Raw genomic sequence first — 18,504 nt, forward strand, 5'->3', positions numbered from 1 at the left:
CCGCTTAGCCTGTACATTAGCTTTCAACAGTATCTCAGGAAGTGTAAGTGTGTGTTTCTGGAGCTCTGTTCTAGCAATACTGTGGGACAAGGAGACAACATGTTTAATGATGGTAAAAGTAAAAATATGCCAGCAAAATGCAAGAAGATGGCACTTCTAAGCTAATCAGCTAAAAGTCTTGTGTATGTTTTTCCAAGTAATATAACACTAAGTGGAACATCAAATCTAGTATTTTCTTACGTGTTCAGGACAACCATTTAAATAGCTCAATACTAAAGTCCGTTTTTGTAGATAATTACTATTAAAAATTCATATCACAGTGATGTGTTCTTTATGGGGATTATAGCTCTTTTCAGGTTTAAATTAGAATGTGATTATATCGTGTTAAACTGAAAAATACATCATGTTTACTAAATGAGTTTGTAAACATTTAAAAAAAGAAATCACAGGTTTTAGAGGAAGTCGATTTCAGTTAAACAATAGAGACTGTACTGAGACTGAGAATATTAAACCAGGCAAAAAGTAGAGAACTGCTTGCAAGACAACAGCAAGTGAATGTACAGGTATTTACAGCCTCCACAGAGACCATCTAAGGAAGACGTTGAGCTTGTTGGGAGTACTGTACTTCTGATAGCAATAGAGAGGACAGGTAAAAGAGGACTGACACTGACTTACCAGGTATATGGGGATGTATTTGCTTACCCCAAACTCATGTTACATGGAAGGTCTCCCTCCCCTACCCCTGTGATGTGCCTAAGCTTTCTTGTAAAAAAAAATCAACATCTCATTCTCTGAGTGTTTCTTGAGCCCTATTATTCTCAAGCTCTTCCATAGCTCTCTTACAAATCTTGTTTCTTCAGGATTTGTGCAAAGGAAAAGAGCAAAAAAGCACGTGAAATATATTGAAATAAGGTCAACTGTCAAAGTGATTATGTTGGCTTTCTGAAAAACTGTATTTTTCAGTGATGTGCCATCCTTTACTTCTAGATAGCACACTCTAGATGGGAACAATCTTCAAATCTTTAAATCTCCTTATATATTCTTATTAATTATAAAAGCCCCTCCCTCCTAAGGAACTGTGCTGCCTCAGAAACAATCTGCCCCTGCATGTTGTGGCCCCATCTCTATGCAAGGATGTGAGACAGTCCATTACAAATGGTGTCTCCCTCTGTAAAAGTAGAAGACATCCTTATCCAAAGTGGAGCCATTGAACCCTCTTTGTTTTTTCAATGGTCCAGACTACGGATAAAGAGCTCATGAGTTATTTTTAAATTATGTATTCATTTATTTCTGTGCACTTTCTAATTATGATTTGCATCTCTTAAACACTATATATCATAATGAATGATATATAATTCTAATGTGAGAGTTTTGCAGCATTTCACATTTAACTGCCAATGTCAGCAATAATACATACCCTGGGATGTTTTTCCCATATGTGCCTACCTAATTTCTATGGAAAAATCTGCTTTATTCTCCATGTTAACAGAAATGTCAATGAGACTAGTAGGACTTTAATACCTCTGCAAATAAAACCTGTGAAATTAGGGATGTAATTTCAGACATCGAGGTTTGAAAAAACAAGTAGTTAGCTCATTCCATATAAAAAGCCAGAGTGAAAGCACTGACAGTGACTGATTACTTTGGGGGTTGTTTGTTCATTTCACTGTTGTTGAGTATAGATGCAAAAACATTTAGCTGAAAATAGAGCACTCACTTGGAATAATCATACATTCCCTGTGTAACTGTATTTGTTTTTGTAGCATGCCCTGATAATTGGCGTGACTGCTAATTTATGACTTGTCTCTGTAATTATTTCTAGGCACATTTTTCTTTGTGTCATTAAATCTATGCTGGAAACTGAGCAACAATTCTTTTTTTCCTAATTGAAACAAAGAAGTTTGATGAGGAAAGCCTTGAAAATATTTCTGTAATAAAGAAATATAGCCTTTTCAAAAGGAGATATCATCAGCCAGAAGGGAGGAAAGAAATTAGAACAAAAAAAATGCAATATTTAAGCCATAATTCTGTTTAAAGGTTCTTCATGATCTAGCTAGGTTATTGTAATTAAGAATGATAAATTGTATTGAGAAATACTGACTGCTTTCCCAATCCTTAAATCGGGAATCTTAATGTTGTTTCTGCATCTGCCTTTTATAAATGTGGACATTTCATTAATCCTCTTTGTGTCTAACTTCATTTTCTATAGAGAAGGAATAGGCTATTTCATTATAACAAGTGTTGAGACCTCACTACATTTGTGAGACGAAGATTTGTATGTATGTGTCACATATTTGTATGTGAGCTATTACTACTAAATAGCCTTAGAAATGCAGTGAAAATGTTGGACTGACTCCATTCATGAGTTTTCTGTTTCAGATGTTGCTGTCTGGGGAGTGTTTCAGAGGGTAAGAAAGAAAGAAGCTACTTTATTAGAGAAGACACACCTGCTGAGCTTTAGAGCTCTTAAATATTTTCTTTTATTTCACAAAAGTCTGAACAGAGAGGAAAACAACTTTTTAAGGCATTTCTTCCTATTTCCCTGATAGGTTTATTATATACATTATGCACTAAAAGTGCACCATGGCTTGGTGAAGCATTAGGAGATCTCCCAGAGACAACAGTTTATGTTCTGCTTTTCTTTGAGGAGACTCAACTGAGAATATTGTGGGAGAAGTAGACTTCTTATGGGAGACTTTCTTGGGGTTTTGTTTGGCGACTGTTGTCTTTAGCAGTTCTGGACTCCGGGAGCCTAATGAACGTCTTGGAGCATTCCTGGCTCCAGAGAATGTGCAGCCTGTATTCCTGGGTTTTGGATGATACATCGTAGTTTGGGATTAAAATATTTAGTAGAAGCTTTTATATGGAAGATTATAGCAGCCATGCTCCAGACATTGTAATCCTACTTTATTTGTGTATTAAATATTGCTGACTTTGGTTGGTCTGTCAGAGCAGTTCATCTTCAGTATAAGCTCTATACTCCTTAGGGACTGGTGTGGAGTGGAAAGTTGTTAAATATGAGGGGAGAGAAAATGGATGAAGCCAGTGAGAGGATGCATGTTTATAAGGATTAGATGATTCTATTCCCTACTTCCACCTACATATCCTTTGCAGTTTAGGTGGGCTTCAGAAGCAATATAAACATGACTTGGAAGTTACTTAAAGGATATAGGTATGACAAGGTAAAGATGAATAGTGTATTTATGTGAGCATCTTTGCCAGAAGAGAGCAATGAGGATAATAGAATGAGAGAAATATATGAAAAAATAGAAGATTCAAATTGTTGATAAAAGTTACAGAGAGGATGATTTGGAGATTTGTACAATTATGATGAGTCTAGACAGTTTAAAATGATTGACTTGCTATTGGTTGGAATACTGTTCTGTCCTGAAGACCTTCTGGGGGTTGTTTGCAAAATAAATTCCCTAGAGGAACAATTCTTAATATCTAAAAGCTCATATGCTGTTTCTTTTAATACAAGTACTCAAAGAAGAAGTAATATGTAGAAAAGGAGTGATCTGTCTAGGTATGTTGGAGATCGTTAAAAGATGAAAGAAAAGAGAATCAAATAGTTAATTTTCCAAACAGATATATAGCAATAAACTTATTTCCGAAATTATCATTCTTATTTAACAAAAAAACCCCCACAGTGACAGTATCTTTGGAATTATTTCAATGTTCTTAAAACAGGAAGGCACAAATATTTATAGTTATTTTAAGTTCAAAAGCATGCCCCTGTATTTGCTCTAATGTAAATATAGACAGAATATCTTTTTCCATATTTTTAGTTTTCTGAGGTTGTTTTAATTGAATTAATAGTTGAAGAATAAATGTTTGTTTTTATATACTAGTGAAACAAGACTGAACAGCAAATACTTTCTACATAGGTTGCATTGGATTAGCTACAGAGGATGACAATACAGAAACTGATTTTTATAGTGCTGAGCTCACCCTTATGAGTGGCTTAATAGCAGTACTAAAACCACAAGGCATTTACAGACCATGCCCTATGTTGTATGGCATCCCTGCTCCACTAACTGAAGAAAGCACCTAATTTTTCATATTCATTCAGTTCCTTAGTGCTTGTCTGCTCTGAATCATAAGCATAAAACTATGATGTATTCTAACCATACCGACTTGATTCTAAGTTCAGATTGTAAATTACCCTGGGTACACTGAGAATCAATGAAAGTGTTGCTAGTGAAGTCACTACAGCACTTTTTGTATTATATATATGTATGTTCACTGACAATAAAGCTTTTATGTGAAATAAAATTTCATTGATAATTAGAAGTAGATTAATTTGGATAAATATAAACCTGACATGGTACCCATACCATTAATGTTCATGAAGTTCATTTCTAAACAAGTCTAACTTGGGGAAAGTTTTTTCTTTCATTTTTTTCCCCATCAAATTTCACTTAAAAGAACTTGGATTATTTCAGTGAGCATGGCAAGATAAGCTTTTGAGCTTCTGGTTAGTCTTGCAAAGAATATTCAGCCATCAGTGTTTATTAGAATTGAGGTTTCTCTGTCTGATCTGTCTCTTGTCCTCTTGACTAGAAAATTGGGACGAAATAGAAACATTGAGAGAATCTTGCTTTCAGTCTGATTCAACTGAAAGTAGCAAGAGTTGTTTAGAGAACTGTGACTTCTCATGTCAAAAAATATGTAAAGTAAATCAAACCAACCCATCTTGAGTGTTCCATGTATAGACTATATCCTAAATATATTCACTCATATTGGCAGAAGGTGGTGAGAGTGCTCTCAAATTTTATTTCTACACATGGAAACAAAAGAGGTTAGGAATAGAGCACAAAACAGTTCCAGGGAAGATGCCTTAAGTAGGGATTGGATGCAATATACGTTTCTAATTATATTTTACCTGATGGTACTTGAGTCCTTCTTCTGCTGTCTTTTCATACATTCTGATTACCCTGCTTTCAGAAGGACTTTCCCTGATATTGACTAAGTGAGAAATCCTAAATAAATCAAGAAAAAGTCTGGTCTTAGGTTTGGGGTTTTTTATGTGGTGTTTTTTTAAAGGCAATTGGAGCTTCATTGATTCTATTTATAGCTTTCTTCTATGAGTGAGCTGCAATCAAGGATTTCTTTCAAGATGTTTTTCTTCAACTTTATTCCATTTCTCTCTAAGAAGGTGAGGCACTAGTTCAGGCTTATGTGGAGAGGAACCTGAGAGCACTTCAGCTAATGATTTTAAACTGAGGGGATTCTGCATTTTCAGAAGAGAAACTGAAAGAAAGGCTGATTCTCTGTCCTCTGCATAGGCTAGCTCAAATAATGTTAAAATTTGTCTTGAGTGAAACATCATGAGAAACTTGTGGTAGCTTAGTATATGCTACGAGTGTCATGCTGGTTGCTGAATTCTACTTCTTAGGGGAAAAAAAAAAGAGCTGCTGAGGGAATAACTCCAATTATTTCCATGTCAGTTGAGTATATGCCTCCAGAGTGAACATATTACCAGCTTACTTGTATCTCAGTCAAAGTCTTTTTTGATTTTTTTTTTTTTAACACAAGTCTGACAGTTACAGGAGGTACAAGCTAAAACTTCTGTGACTAAAAATGTGGGGTATTTTCCTCATGTATAAGAGATCACTGAGATGTTGAGCTGCTTATTGAAAATTGGAAAAAGGGAGCTGTTCCCCAGGTCGAAAGCCTGCCAGGTAACTTTGTTGACTGCCTTTTGCTAACAGCAAGAATTAAGACAAGAAAATTTAAAATACTTGTTGTCTTGACATTGTAGCTAATCCAAGCGGCAAATCCATTTTCCTCAGAGAATGATATACTGAGCTATGAACAAAATAACTGTCTACTTGCCCTTTTTTTTTGTCTTGAAAAGATTTCTTTCCAGTTTCATAGAAATCTCTCATGCTTTTTTGCCTTTTTATAGCTTTTGAATAAATTACAAGGAAAGAGCTTCTGTACTGGATTTATCAATCCAGTACAGAAACAGAATTTCTCAGAATTCTGTGTTTAAAAAAAAGTGTCATGATGTATCATAGTTTCTGATTGATTGTCAGGGTTTTTCTCAGCTCTAATCTTCTGCAAAAATATTAGCAATATAAATCTTTAATGTTATTTTGTTTATGCACTGATATAATTAATTTTTTACTGACATGAACTTAGCCTGGTGAGGGATGCTTATTGGAAATCGCTGTATTGAAAAAGGACAGTATGTAAGATATATCTTTTTTATTACAGCAGCATCTAGAGGATTCATCTGAAATTTTATTTCCTCTGCTAAACACTGTATGAACACACAGTGATATACAGTATCTTACCCTACCTAGCCTGCCCACCCCCCGTGCAAAAAAAACCCAAAAAACCCAAACAAACCACCAATACCTGAAAACAGGCAACATGCTCAAATTAAAATCAACACATTTTGGTGGTGCATAAAAATAAATGTAAGATTTGGAGACAACAACATTTTATTTATAAAAAACATAGAGCCTTTTTCTGAGAAGTATATTCACTATTCAGTCAAAGAACCAATGCCAAAAGCTGGTTCAGCTGCCAAGTTTTTCAGACAAGGTTTCTGACTGGTCTTTCAAGTCCTTTCCGAATTGCAAGGACTTTAAGGTTGCTATCCCATACAGAGCACTCCTCTGTGAGCTTTTCATTTGGGCAACAATGTTTTAGTTAACTATTTTTAAGAACCATAATGTTCATGCAAAAAACAACTTTTCCCAACTTTAGGATTCGAGTAAGAGCTTTGTTCCGTTATCGGTTGAGACTGCAGGCAGTGACTATCAAGCTGATAAATCGGATAGATGTGGAAATAATGGTTCACTAGAAATTTTGTCTCTATTAGAGTAATTCATAAGAATCATCTTAAGACATTTGGGAATTAATGCGGAGATTAAGGACAGCTGGTTTCAAAAACTTCTTAGAGAGTGAAACTAAAATTTATCTTTATGTTGTAAAAAGAGCTATGGAATTAAATTATGTCATCCACCACTTGAATGGTAGCATAGCTGGGTATTACAGCAGTGCATGTGTGCACACTCAGTGCACCTAAACCATAAATTTCTTGGTTGGTGCAGAATGTCCCTTAGTCATCTGTCTGCAGAGATGAGAAAGACAGATTTGAAAGAACACACCTAGTTGAGCAATGGGATTGAAAGAACTGGTTAGCATTTGGCTAACTGGTGTAGGAATCTCAGGTTCTCCTGGAGATCCCATAGGCAGCTTCTCCTGTTCTTATGCTGATTTTCCATGTGTCAGTTAAGAACCTGGCAATGTCATGGAAGACTATCCAGGTAGTTCTTGCAGCAGAACCGACCAGGTTGTGCCTACGTAAAATACTTTGAAATAGAAAGGGACATAGAAACTGTTCCTGCAGGTGTGAAAAGTTGTACAGTGCAGTCTTTTGTACATAGTGAAAACATGAGGGTGGTATTTTGTGCATCGTTTATGTTAATCAATAGCAATGGATCATGCATATGCTGGATGCCCATGTAAAGCCACGGGCCAACAGTATTGTAAGGTTTCAGCAAAACAAGTTTCCCACTGAAGGTGCTGTTGCAAGTATCATAGAATCATAGAATCGATTGGGTTGGAAAAGACCTCCGAGATCATCGAGTCCAACCCTTGGTCCAAATCCAGTCCATTTACTAGATCATGGCACTCAGTGCCACGTCCAATCTGCGTTTAAAAATCTCCAGGGATGGTGAATCAACCACCTCTTTGGGCAGCCCATTCCAATGCCTGATGACTCTCTCTGTAAAGAATTTTCTCCTGATATCCGTACAATAGAGACCTTAGTTTCCAGGCAGAAAGCAGCCATCATGTTTGAGAAATTATATTCCTAAAGTCAAAACTAATAAATTGGTTTTCTTGAACAGTCACTCTCTCTATGTCTCTGTCCAACAGAATCAAGTAAAGTTACAACTGGAGTATCTGCTTCAGTGTGAAAGTTGCAATCATTATCCACAGAGGCAAAATAAAAAATTGAGAATAGCACAGAAATAAAATGTTAAATGGCTAAAACCCTACAGGAACTACAAACATTTGTCTTTCTCTAGGTTTCCCAAGAGTAGGTCACAGTGTTTAGTCATACGTAAAGGAGTAGAAGTATGTATTGAGTGTATAAATTCAATTTGCAAAAATCTCATTATGCATCATCAGAAATGAAATTTTGTTAGTATAAGACTTGAAAGGTGTGCAAGGATAGAGATAAGACTTCACACTGTATAGTTACCCAATAGGTCATTGTGAGGGCATCACATGAACAACCAAGATGCTGTAGGTAATCACGTAGATGGATTTTATTTGTGATTGTGATAATGAAGGAATTACTTCCCAATGTAATTTTAATTTACATATTCAGAAAGAAAAATAGAATCTTAATTATTTTATGTTGTGAGAAACATTACTGTTCAATTGGTAATTGTTCTAATTCTGAAATTAATTTGCATTACCTGGATTTGGTTTTCCAGTTTGATATTGCCTTGAATTGAAAAACCTGGAATTTAAACACACGTTAAAAAAGTCACGCTCTCTAGGTTAACAAAGATTAGGCAGTAATACTGGCCATCAGTTTTTGTGCTGCAAATGGATATGCCAGATCCTCAGCTACTGTCACATGTATGCAACAGGACTATACCTATTTTATTGACAGAGGGCTTGTCTGACAGTCCAACAAAATTCATGTCACGAAACAATTCCCTTGTTCATCTTTAGCAAACATTTAACAAACTGATTAGTTAATTGATGACATTCACATATTTCCCAAAAAGGACCTCTCTACCAAATTCGCCATAGTCCTGATTATTCATAAATAATATTGATTAAAAGTACTTAGATTAAAGCCAGAGTAAAAGAAGTCCTAAGGCAATTTAGTGTTTTACCTGATTAACCTAGTATTAATCAGGATTTATTTTTCATTCTTTTAGCACTTTAGGAGCAGTGTGCTTTTACTGGTTCAAAAAAGCATGTTCCTGATCAATGCGCAAAACATTTGATTCCTTTTTTTTAAAATCTGATTTAATGAGTTTGGGGAATACAAAAAAACTTGTAGAGCAGCAACTAACTTCTAACAAGTCCATGTAAAACGCAGCATAAACGGTAAATTAACTAAGTAAGTCACAGATTGATGAAGATCTACAAGGTAATTTTAACCATTTTTTAAAAAATTTACAAATAACAAACCTTACTCTTTAATTATTGGTATAAGTTGAATGCCGAGATCTTCACAGTGAAACCATTTTTCAAAGAGGACATTAGTTGATTCTCCAACATAGTATCTGCCAAAGCAAACACATTAGTCGATCCTTTTATTAACTCATCAGGCAGTTTCAGTCTTTTGAAGAAAATGGTTACTTGATGTTATGTAAGAGCATGGGCTGATAAGAAAGCAAGGTGTCTTATGGACTTGTTTGTGATAAATAGGTGGTTTTCAGCTGCACAGATTTGGGAAGTGTTCAGCTCAGCCCTCTGAAGAGGAACTTAGTGCTTCACTTGTATTATTTTATGTCTTAACAAATAAAGAAATTGTGGTGAGATCAACAGGTCATCAAAAGACTGCATGGGCTGGCAAGGAGTGATGGGCTCCAGTACTGTCACTCACATCATGACTGGTTTTAAAAAGGTCCTCTGTGTCTTTTGGGTTAAAGTTACTGCAATGAGTTTCCAAAGTGGGAAACAAGGCTTATAGAATTATGCTGTGCATATTTGTATGTTCATATACGTCTGTCTTATGTATCTATATACATATTTTCCAGAAATTCTCAAAGAGCTCCCTGGCTCCTCAAGTTTGCAAGAACAGGGTATGCTGAAGAGAATAACATTATCTATGCCTCCAATATGGGGAAAAACTGTGCTACAAGCACAAATTTTGAACACACAGAATCTACAGAGAAGGGGGATGCTACAAATGACTTTTTTGTTAAAAAGCTTTACAGCTGGGAAGGTGCAAAGGATCCAACAACATGAGTAACATCAAATTTAGGGTTTTTTGTACTTGTTTGCCGTGGGATTAAGATTAGCTAAATCATTTTTCTTATAGCACAAGGCATGGAATCATTACTTATGCTGAAACACTGGGGCAGGCTACTTATTCTTGTATAGTAATCAGCATGCTGGGGGTCTGATTTATGACTTAGTCCTGAAGCATGACAAATAGTGGAACAGTAAGGTAATATTAGACCTTGAGTCAGCATACTTCAAAGTTCATTATGACTTCCTCTTGTACAGTCTTAGCTTCAGGTGGCTGGGAGTGAAAAAAGTTTGAGAAGATTAGAGGTTCTGGTTGTAAACCATCTCCCATCTCTCTCAGGAGCACACAGAGTCAATGTAGGTTTAAAAGCATAACAAGATCACTTCCAAAACTTCAGGTGTCTTTTTTTTTCATCATATCAGTGTAAAACCACAGGCACTGAAACCCTCGAAGTCAATCTTTTTGCAGGCATGTGATTGATATTTTTAATTGAGAATGTGCTTTGTTAATTTCCACCTGCAAACCATATGGTAGCTTTTAGTTTAATATCTCCACAGGAGCATGCCTACATGGGAGTGCCAATCTCTAGATCTGCCTGGAATCCCTAAAAAGCTATTCAGCATTTCTCTAACTCATACAATTCACAGACCTCATGTACACTGTAGATTGTTTTCCTTAAAGTTACCTAAAGCTACTTACATTCCTTTATTACATTAATAATAAACATTGTTATCTGAATCACTGGCCAGTTGTTTCTGGCTCAAAATATCTTTTTATAATCTAAGTCCTCACAATCCACAGACTGCAATGAAAAGAAAAAAGGGACAACTGTATAGATAAACAATGTTTTAAATGAACTGGACTTGTATTAACTTGGAATTTAATAGGGTGAGGTTTTTTTGAATGGTCTCTTTCTTAGTTTCTTATTTCTTTCTGTAACCTTTTTAATTTGAATGCAAAAGTATGTCTTTCTAGCCCTGCACATCTGCAATCTTCCTGCTGTGACACTACCTATGCAACAATCAAAACCGTAGGTGAAATGACGGAAACAGTTCATTACAGGTATCACTGTAGTTTTAAATCTTTACAAATTACATGAACAGCCGTAAACTCTACTTGGTCAGTCATATCTGGTTAATACTGAAACAGCTTTTCTAGGTTGGCTAATGTTACTGCTAATGTTACTGCTGTGAGTTCCCTTCTTAGATTTGTGAATTCTCTATGACCAGAACGCTTAATCCTGCTCCTAACTAGAATACAAAGTAACCCACTCACTTACATGGAGATTATGTTCTTGTAAGGCAATAAAAGCTAGGTAGATGTGCGTATAATGTAGAGGGTTTAGTGTTAAGAAAACTGACTTTTGTTTCCAGCTTCCCACACACATGCCAAGAAAGCTGCTCTTCATCTTTTTGCTTTCAGTGCTGGCAAAGTAACTAATATTCTGCTTGCCAGAGTTAATAAAAAAAATCTTTTTTCTTTTGGATTATTAGTGAGCTCTGAGATTTTTTTTAAAAGTTAAGGTGATAGCAGTAGGCAGTACATAAGTAGATAGCTATAACCAGAACACACAATTAAGACATTTCAACATATTCCTTGTTTAACTAAATCAAATGCTAAATGAGATCTCTGTTTACGTGTATATAGATAAATAGATGTGTGGATAGAATTAGTATAAGATCGTCGGGAGAATCTGATATATCATCAGGAAAGTAAAAGACAGTATTTTATTGACAGGGGAAATTAGTTTATATTATCAATCCTAACATATTAGTCAACAGTTTATACTTCACCTTAGCCCATCAATTTCTGTTTTTAGTCTTTCCCTTTCAATCACAAGACCCACAGTGTTTGCATATCTCTGAGGAGAATGAGGTATTCTGGCAGGTAGGAGGAACATCTGTTCAAAGAAATGGGAAAGAATCAGTACAGGAAGTCTTTGTTTTTCGCATTGTCCTTCCCCTGCCCCCAAACCTGCAACATCTTCTGCTCCTTGCCCCACTTCTTCTCCCCTACTCTTTGTTGATCTTGTGTTGCTCCTTTGCAGCTTTACACACTTTGGTACCGAAGCCCTGCAGACACTGTTTCTTGCTTTCTGTGTGAATGATGACACAGTGACTCTGCAATCAGCACTGCCTTTATGGCAGTCAAGTTCTCTCCTCCTGATTTAATTATCATTCTTAGACACAATTGAAGTGAAAATCTAACCAATCGCTCATCTGGAATTTATAAATTAGTGCAATTTCTGAGTAACTGAAATGGAAATAAAAAGCAAGTTTTGTCTAAACTAATAATCCGTGTGTACCCTTCCAATGCAGTGAGCACCTGTGATTTCTGATGAGGAGTGTTATTCTCCCCAGAAATAATTAACAAACATGAGGACTATTTATTCATGCAAGTGACAAAGGGAATAGGCAACATGTGGTTAGAAGTCTATTACTGAAGCTTGAGAAGAAGCCCTTTTTTAGCAGCTGTCTGACTGTGTAGGAAGGTAGTAAGCCTACACAATGCTCTTCAGTGCTACAGATGTCTTTGCCAAGGGTGGGCAAGTCATTACAGTTTCTCTGTCTACAAAACAGAGCTAATGACAGTTCCTCACCAGTACTAGTGTCGTCTTTCCAGTAAAGATATTGTGTGCTCCTTTTCAATAATGCTTATGCTACATGCCAAGATCTCAGCTGGGTGTGCTTCTTCAGTCTGAAGTATATTACCAGAATCTCACAGTTTGAAAATGTAGTTCTGTTTCTTAATTGAAAAAGTTGTAATACTTTTATGACCTCAAGCTGTTGGGTTTAATACACGTCTTCCATTTTAAGGGCTGTCCCGACTAGAACTAATAATCCTTTCAAAGACTCGAGTGCAGTTTGAACTTGTGTCAGTAGCAATGAGCGGCAGTTGTAGTGTGTCTTACTTGTAGTAACACCAAGAAAAGCATCTACTCATGCTCTCAGTAAAAGCACTACAATCTATGCTTTAGCAAGTTTACTACAAGGAAAAATTGGATACATTTTATCCATAAATGTCTCTTTTAAAACTATTTTTGTATTGTGATGGTTGTAAAGGCTAGCTGTGAGGACTAAAGGGGGCTGAAAACAGCTGAACTGTTTAAATTTCTAAGTTTAGGCATTTTGCTTACTGGCATGTGGGTGTGTGTGCAGTATGTACCTAGCATTGTGTAAATAAAAGACTGATCTGCTTGAATTCACATGGCCGATTACATGGCATGCAGGGGAATAAGAACTTCTCTCACTATATTCCTGACTATCTGAATAGGTATTCCAGATGCTCAGAGATATTTTAATCTGTTACTGAAATAGTGAAATGTTGAACACAGTGCGTTGTAGTTTGTTGTTAATGACATGGAATTTTCTATACACCATTCACATTTGTTTTGTTTTGGTTTTTTTTAAATCCTGATGCCATCTCTTGCACTGCAGGGATAAACTGATTTCTAAATACTGCATAAAACATTAATTTAGCATACTTATGTATAACTATAATAGAAAGACAATCCTATTTTACCTCCCCTTCTCGGATGACAACATCTTTTTGTTTCCCATTTTCAATTATCTTCAAACACATATCTCCTTGAACCTGGTAAAAAAGCTAAAGGAATAGAAAAATAATATTAAGGCATCTACACCAAAACATTCTGTACTTCATATTCTGTAAATAAGGGATACACATATAAATAAATTCAATCTGTAATTGCAAATATTTGCAGATTTTATCTAACAAGAAATAACACACTACCAACATTCATTACTTTTGCAAATGTTACTAAATATGTATTATGTCTGTTATCTTACTAACAACTGACAGTCTATCCAAGAGGTCTGTAGCTGCATGAAGCTACATATATACTAGGTTCTGTGAACCTAGTGGAATTCCACTGAACTGATTTTACCCTTGGAATTACTTCTTGTAGAGGTTGATATTATGGTTCAGGCATTTGTTAATTACATGATACATAAACCTTCATTTCAGATGTAGCAGGGTCTTCATTTAGTCAAATTAAATGTCACTTTTCCAAATAAGCCCCAGATATGAATGCACAGATTTTTTGGGATGCTTTTTCAATTTTTTTAATGGAGCTTTCTCATTTGGGAAGAAGTGCCCGTTTGGAAGCTGTTCTGCTTTATTTTTGCGGATAACTTCGAAGCCCAGCGACAGCTGCTACTCTTCCCATTGTGTATGTAAAAGGGTTACATTCAAAGTATGTATAAGGACGGAATCACTGAATCCATAATTCTGTCTTCAGTGATCTTTCCACAGCTGTTTTCAGATTAAAACCAGCTCTGGTTTGTGGGGGTTCTAAGGTGCTCAGATCTAGTCTCATGTTTCATGACAGAACTGTGCTATGATCTATAGGCAGGTATCTTTGACCTGGAATAATGGGCACATTTTCCCTCATTTTTATATAGTACAGAGCAATAATGCTTCCAAAAGTCAACTTTTCTGCCATGTTTCTGTCTGCTTTCCATGTTCCATTTACTGTATCTAGAACCTAAAGAGATTAAGTCATATAATTGTTAGTACAGCTGAAAAAGTCTGAAACTTGATTCAAAGTTAGAATTATAATAAGAAAAACCTTATTTATATTAATTCACTACAATTTTAACAAAATATAAAATAGATGAGGGAAAGAAGAAACAGCTGAAATACGCAAACACCCAGAACTGAACCTTTTCCAACACTAGAAAAGCTTAATCAATTTTTCAATTGCGTTTATTTCTAAAAGAGTTTTGAAATATTAATACATGCTACCTGGAATTGAAGGAACACCTCTGTGAACATGAGAAAGAATGAATATGCTGCCAAGGGAAAGAAACAATAGAGAGAATTGAAGAGCTACTGGAAAAGAGCTCATGCTGAGAGCTTTTACATGAGTGAAAAGTTCACCTTGTGCCAGGGACGTCACCGCAGATAAATTACAACTCTTGTCTAGATGGCCACAGTGCAAAGGTTACATATCCTCCTTGCACTCCATTTCTCTGTGTTCTTTTCCTGTCATTTTCTTTGGTGTTACCAAATGACAGTACAAAATGCTGTAGCAGCCCTTGTTACAGAGCTTTAGAGTGTTACCTTCCCTGTAACAACTGAGGGATCTATTGCTGAACACATGTACAAAGTGTAGATGAGGGAAAGGACAACAGAAGCAGAGTCTATCCTGCTTGTGACATAAATTGTGCAGCTGAGCAACTTTTCTGGAAAGGAAAGACTTCAGAGGGGATAGGGGCTGTCCAGCTCAGAGATGAAGCATCACAGTTATAAGGAGAGATTACGAACACTAAGTTATGAATGAAAATAAATGTTTTGCAGCGGGAAAAGAGGAATGATGTGGGCTACACATTTTCAATGAAAGTGTTTTTCTGACTGAATTTAAATATTACCTTTCACTGTAAAATATGGTCTATTCTTCAAAACATTTTTTTTTTAAATTGCCTGAGTGCTTCAGTCATCCATAAATCACGTGATGTAACTGTGATTAATACAAGTGGCAATAATTACTGAATCTACTATGTTGCTTATAATATAACCTGAACCTTTTATCAAGAAAACTGTCAACTATGTAATATCTCAGTGAGTTACAGTCCATGCCCATTTCACAGGACAGTTTGGCAATACAGTACTGTCTTTTTGCTGGAAAGTTATGTTTTCTAAATACTGACTGAGCTTTGTCTTTTGGGCAAATCTAACGTTTTCCTAAGTCTCTCCTGGAAAAATGTCAAAGCCTGAGTAAAAAAATTCTGTTGTATATGTATGTATATAAACAAATATATATGTCTATATAGATAACATAGTAAATCAATAGGTTTATGCCACCTGAAAATATAAGCTTTTCCAATTGTTCTATTCTTATGGGAATCACGTAGTATCCACTCTCTGCAATAGTACCAAAAAGTGAGTAAAGTGCAATATTTCCACTCCATAAGCGCCTTATTAATGACAAGATCTCTTGTAACATGAAAAATATTAATATCCTCATAGAAAAACCCAGATTTGTATATTGCTACTGCACAATGGGTCATAATTGGGTATGTATTTGTCTTTGTGAGCGAAAAATGTATTTTAAGAGAGAAACAAAGATTGTTCACTAGTCTTTTTATCCTTTTTATTACTAACTGTGCTTATTTATTATTACATTTTCTTCCTTTCTTCCTTTTATTTTCCAAGTTTTTTGCCTTTTGTTTAGTTTTCCTGCTTATTATGTGGCGCCTTCTCATTAAGATTACACCAAAAACACCTCCTCTTAATAATTCTCACTTTACCTCCAGAAGTTATGAGCTACCTCGACGTGCTTAACTGTAAATGTAACGTTATTTAATAATATTCCTCAGTATGGTTATTAAAGCTGCAGATATACCTATGAAAACTAAACTGAAAACACCTTAAGACTGAGAGTTTGTTTTTAGACTTATTTAATTTTCCTTAAATTCTCTTCCTTATTCTGCTTCACCCTTCTTGATCATGCTTCAAACCTGATAATATTGTGTTAATCTTGCAGACAGCGTGACCAGTGCTGAATCACTCTCAAGTCTGTACAGGGATATTTCATTCAGTTATGAATACTCATAAAATAAATTATGCTGGCATTTCTGGAGACATCAGGGGGAGACGCACAAAGGTAAGAGTTCACTGTTGGCTTCACTGAACCTGCTTGTCTTGGTAGGAATTAATTTCAACAGCATGGTAAAACGTATACTACCTTAAAAAGAGCACTATTATCCCTACCATAGTAACGTGGTGAGAATTGCTCCTTCATCCAGATATGTGTGTCCTAGTAGAGTAAAGAAGGAATCATCTAGTAGGGAAAGAATACAGTATTTATGATTGATCTGTGTTTGCTAATTTAAAAAAAAACCAAAACCACAAACCCAAGTCTTTTTTTATGTACAGCAATGTATGTAATTTAATTTAGCTCCACCTTTGATATCAAACTCTGCCTAAGCACAGCAGCCCAGAGCTATGTGAGGGCTTTTGTAGCTGACAGCTTATTTACAGACCTCTAAAGAGACCTGCAATTTGCAGTGTACTTTGAGTACTGAATTCTGAAAGTGGACTTTGGGATTGCTCAGCCACTTCTGGGATTAGGCACTGACTTGGCATATCCTGGTTTATACTGCTTGTCATATTGCTAAGTACTAAATTAATTTGCAGAGCAAAGCAAATTCTGATGTGGGAGTAGAGCCTGGGTGTTCTCCAGACTTCAGTGGTGACTGATCTATTTAAGCACAGAAAAACAATTTTCTCCCTCTCTCATCACAAGGGTTTTTCAGCCATCAGAAGACTGGAAGGCAAACAGATGCGGAAGGTAGACAAAACTATTTTGGTGTGTTTTTTTTTCCCCTCTGCTAATTTATATGTCATCTGTGAAACCTGAATACTAGCCAAACCCCACCCCAACAATCTTATGCAGCAGACTTATTTTTGAAGACACAATCTCCTTCTGATGCAAAAGGATGATCACTCTTACTACCTTGTAATAGGTTTGTTTCTCATTCAAATAGTCCAAGAGTCTTCACCAGATAAATGTGGGGTTTTGTAAGGTAAAGAAGCAAAAATATTTTTCTTGTTTTGTTGTGACTCATGTTTCAGATTTATTTGGAAAATAACCATCACAAAACTACCTACTGGAATGCTCACCTAGACCCTCTTTCCCCTTGTTTTCAGACATCCACTATCCTCATAAAATGCAAAGGGTGGATTGATCTGATAGGGAGGAGTTTCTCAGAAGCATTCTGATTAGAAAGCAGCATACACTAGAAGGGGTCAGGCTTCATTTAAGCAGATAATTTGTCAGAAACTGGAGCCAAATCTTACTTGTGGTGTGAGAGGGAGAAAAAGAGAAATCAAAACTCAGGTTAGAAAACTCAGATGAGCTGTTGCAGACGTGACCTCAAATCTGTATCATGTTTCAGATCATAATGCTATACTGTGTCTCAATCAGACCATGTAAATATGCTAAGAGAAGCTGAAGAGATATTTCTGTTCTGACAGTCCTCTTCAGGACTGCAGTGTAAGGGCTCTGATCTGTGGGGTTGTGTCAATACTTACGTGGTTCTATCAATAGGAAACAACCTAGGTGCTGAGAGAAGAAACTTGGGGTAAAATACAGCTCAATGAGAAGCGGGACTTTTAAACCAATATGTGCCATTGCAAATGTGTTGCAGGCAGTAGATGAAAGGGTGATTTTAATTTCTCTGCATGGAGCTGCACTGTTTTACATAGACTCAACATCAGAACATAAATTGTTAAGAAATCAGTCAGATACTTGAGATTGTGTTTAAGTGGTGGACTGAAGCGGGTAAAGAGACAGAAGCCTAACTACTTTTGTGATCCTATGTTTAGCTGTTAGCATATCTCACTTTCCCCCAGAGCAGCCCACATGATGCAGTAAATAAAATCTGAAATTCTTTTACTATAGCTAGGCTTTGTTATGATTGTGGGGTTTGTCTGTCATTAACTTCCTGCAAAATATATGGTCCCCTTCTGTTTTCACTTTCTTTATTTCTTTGGAAGCTATATGACGAGCTTAAAAG

The 18,504-nt window shown here is 36.0% G+C and overlaps 1 protein-coding gene across 1 annotated transcript in view; it reads right to left on the reverse strand.

Annotated features, from left to right (window-relative positions):
• Nucleotides 1-18,504, reverse strand: part of HAAO (3-hydroxyanthranilate 3,4-dioxygenase) — a 32,644-nt gene that overhangs the window by 7,003 nt on the left and 7,137 nt on the right. Inside the window, exons 3-6 of the mRNA XM_017811770.1 lie at nucleotides 13,484-13,567; nucleotides 11,755-11,861; nucleotides 9,180-9,269; nucleotides 8,445-8,488 (exon numbers count right to left, since the gene is read on the reverse strand). Of these exons, the coding sequence (XP_017667259.1) occupies nucleotides 8,445-8,488; nucleotides 9,180-9,269; nucleotides 11,755-11,861; nucleotides 13,484-13,567 (325 nt within the window). The remainder of the gene's footprint in view (nucleotides 1-8,444; nucleotides 8,489-9,179; nucleotides 9,270-11,754; nucleotides 11,862-13,483; nucleotides 13,568-18,504) is intronic.

This window comes from Lepidothrix coronata, unplaced genomic scaffold (assembly GCF_001604755.1).
Source record: "Lepidothrix coronata isolate B3197 unplaced genomic scaffold, Lepidothrix_coronata-1.0 Scaffold33, whole genome shotgun sequence".
Classification (NCBI taxonomy): Eukaryota; Metazoa; Chordata; class Aves; order Passeriformes; family Pipridae; genus Lepidothrix; species Lepidothrix coronata.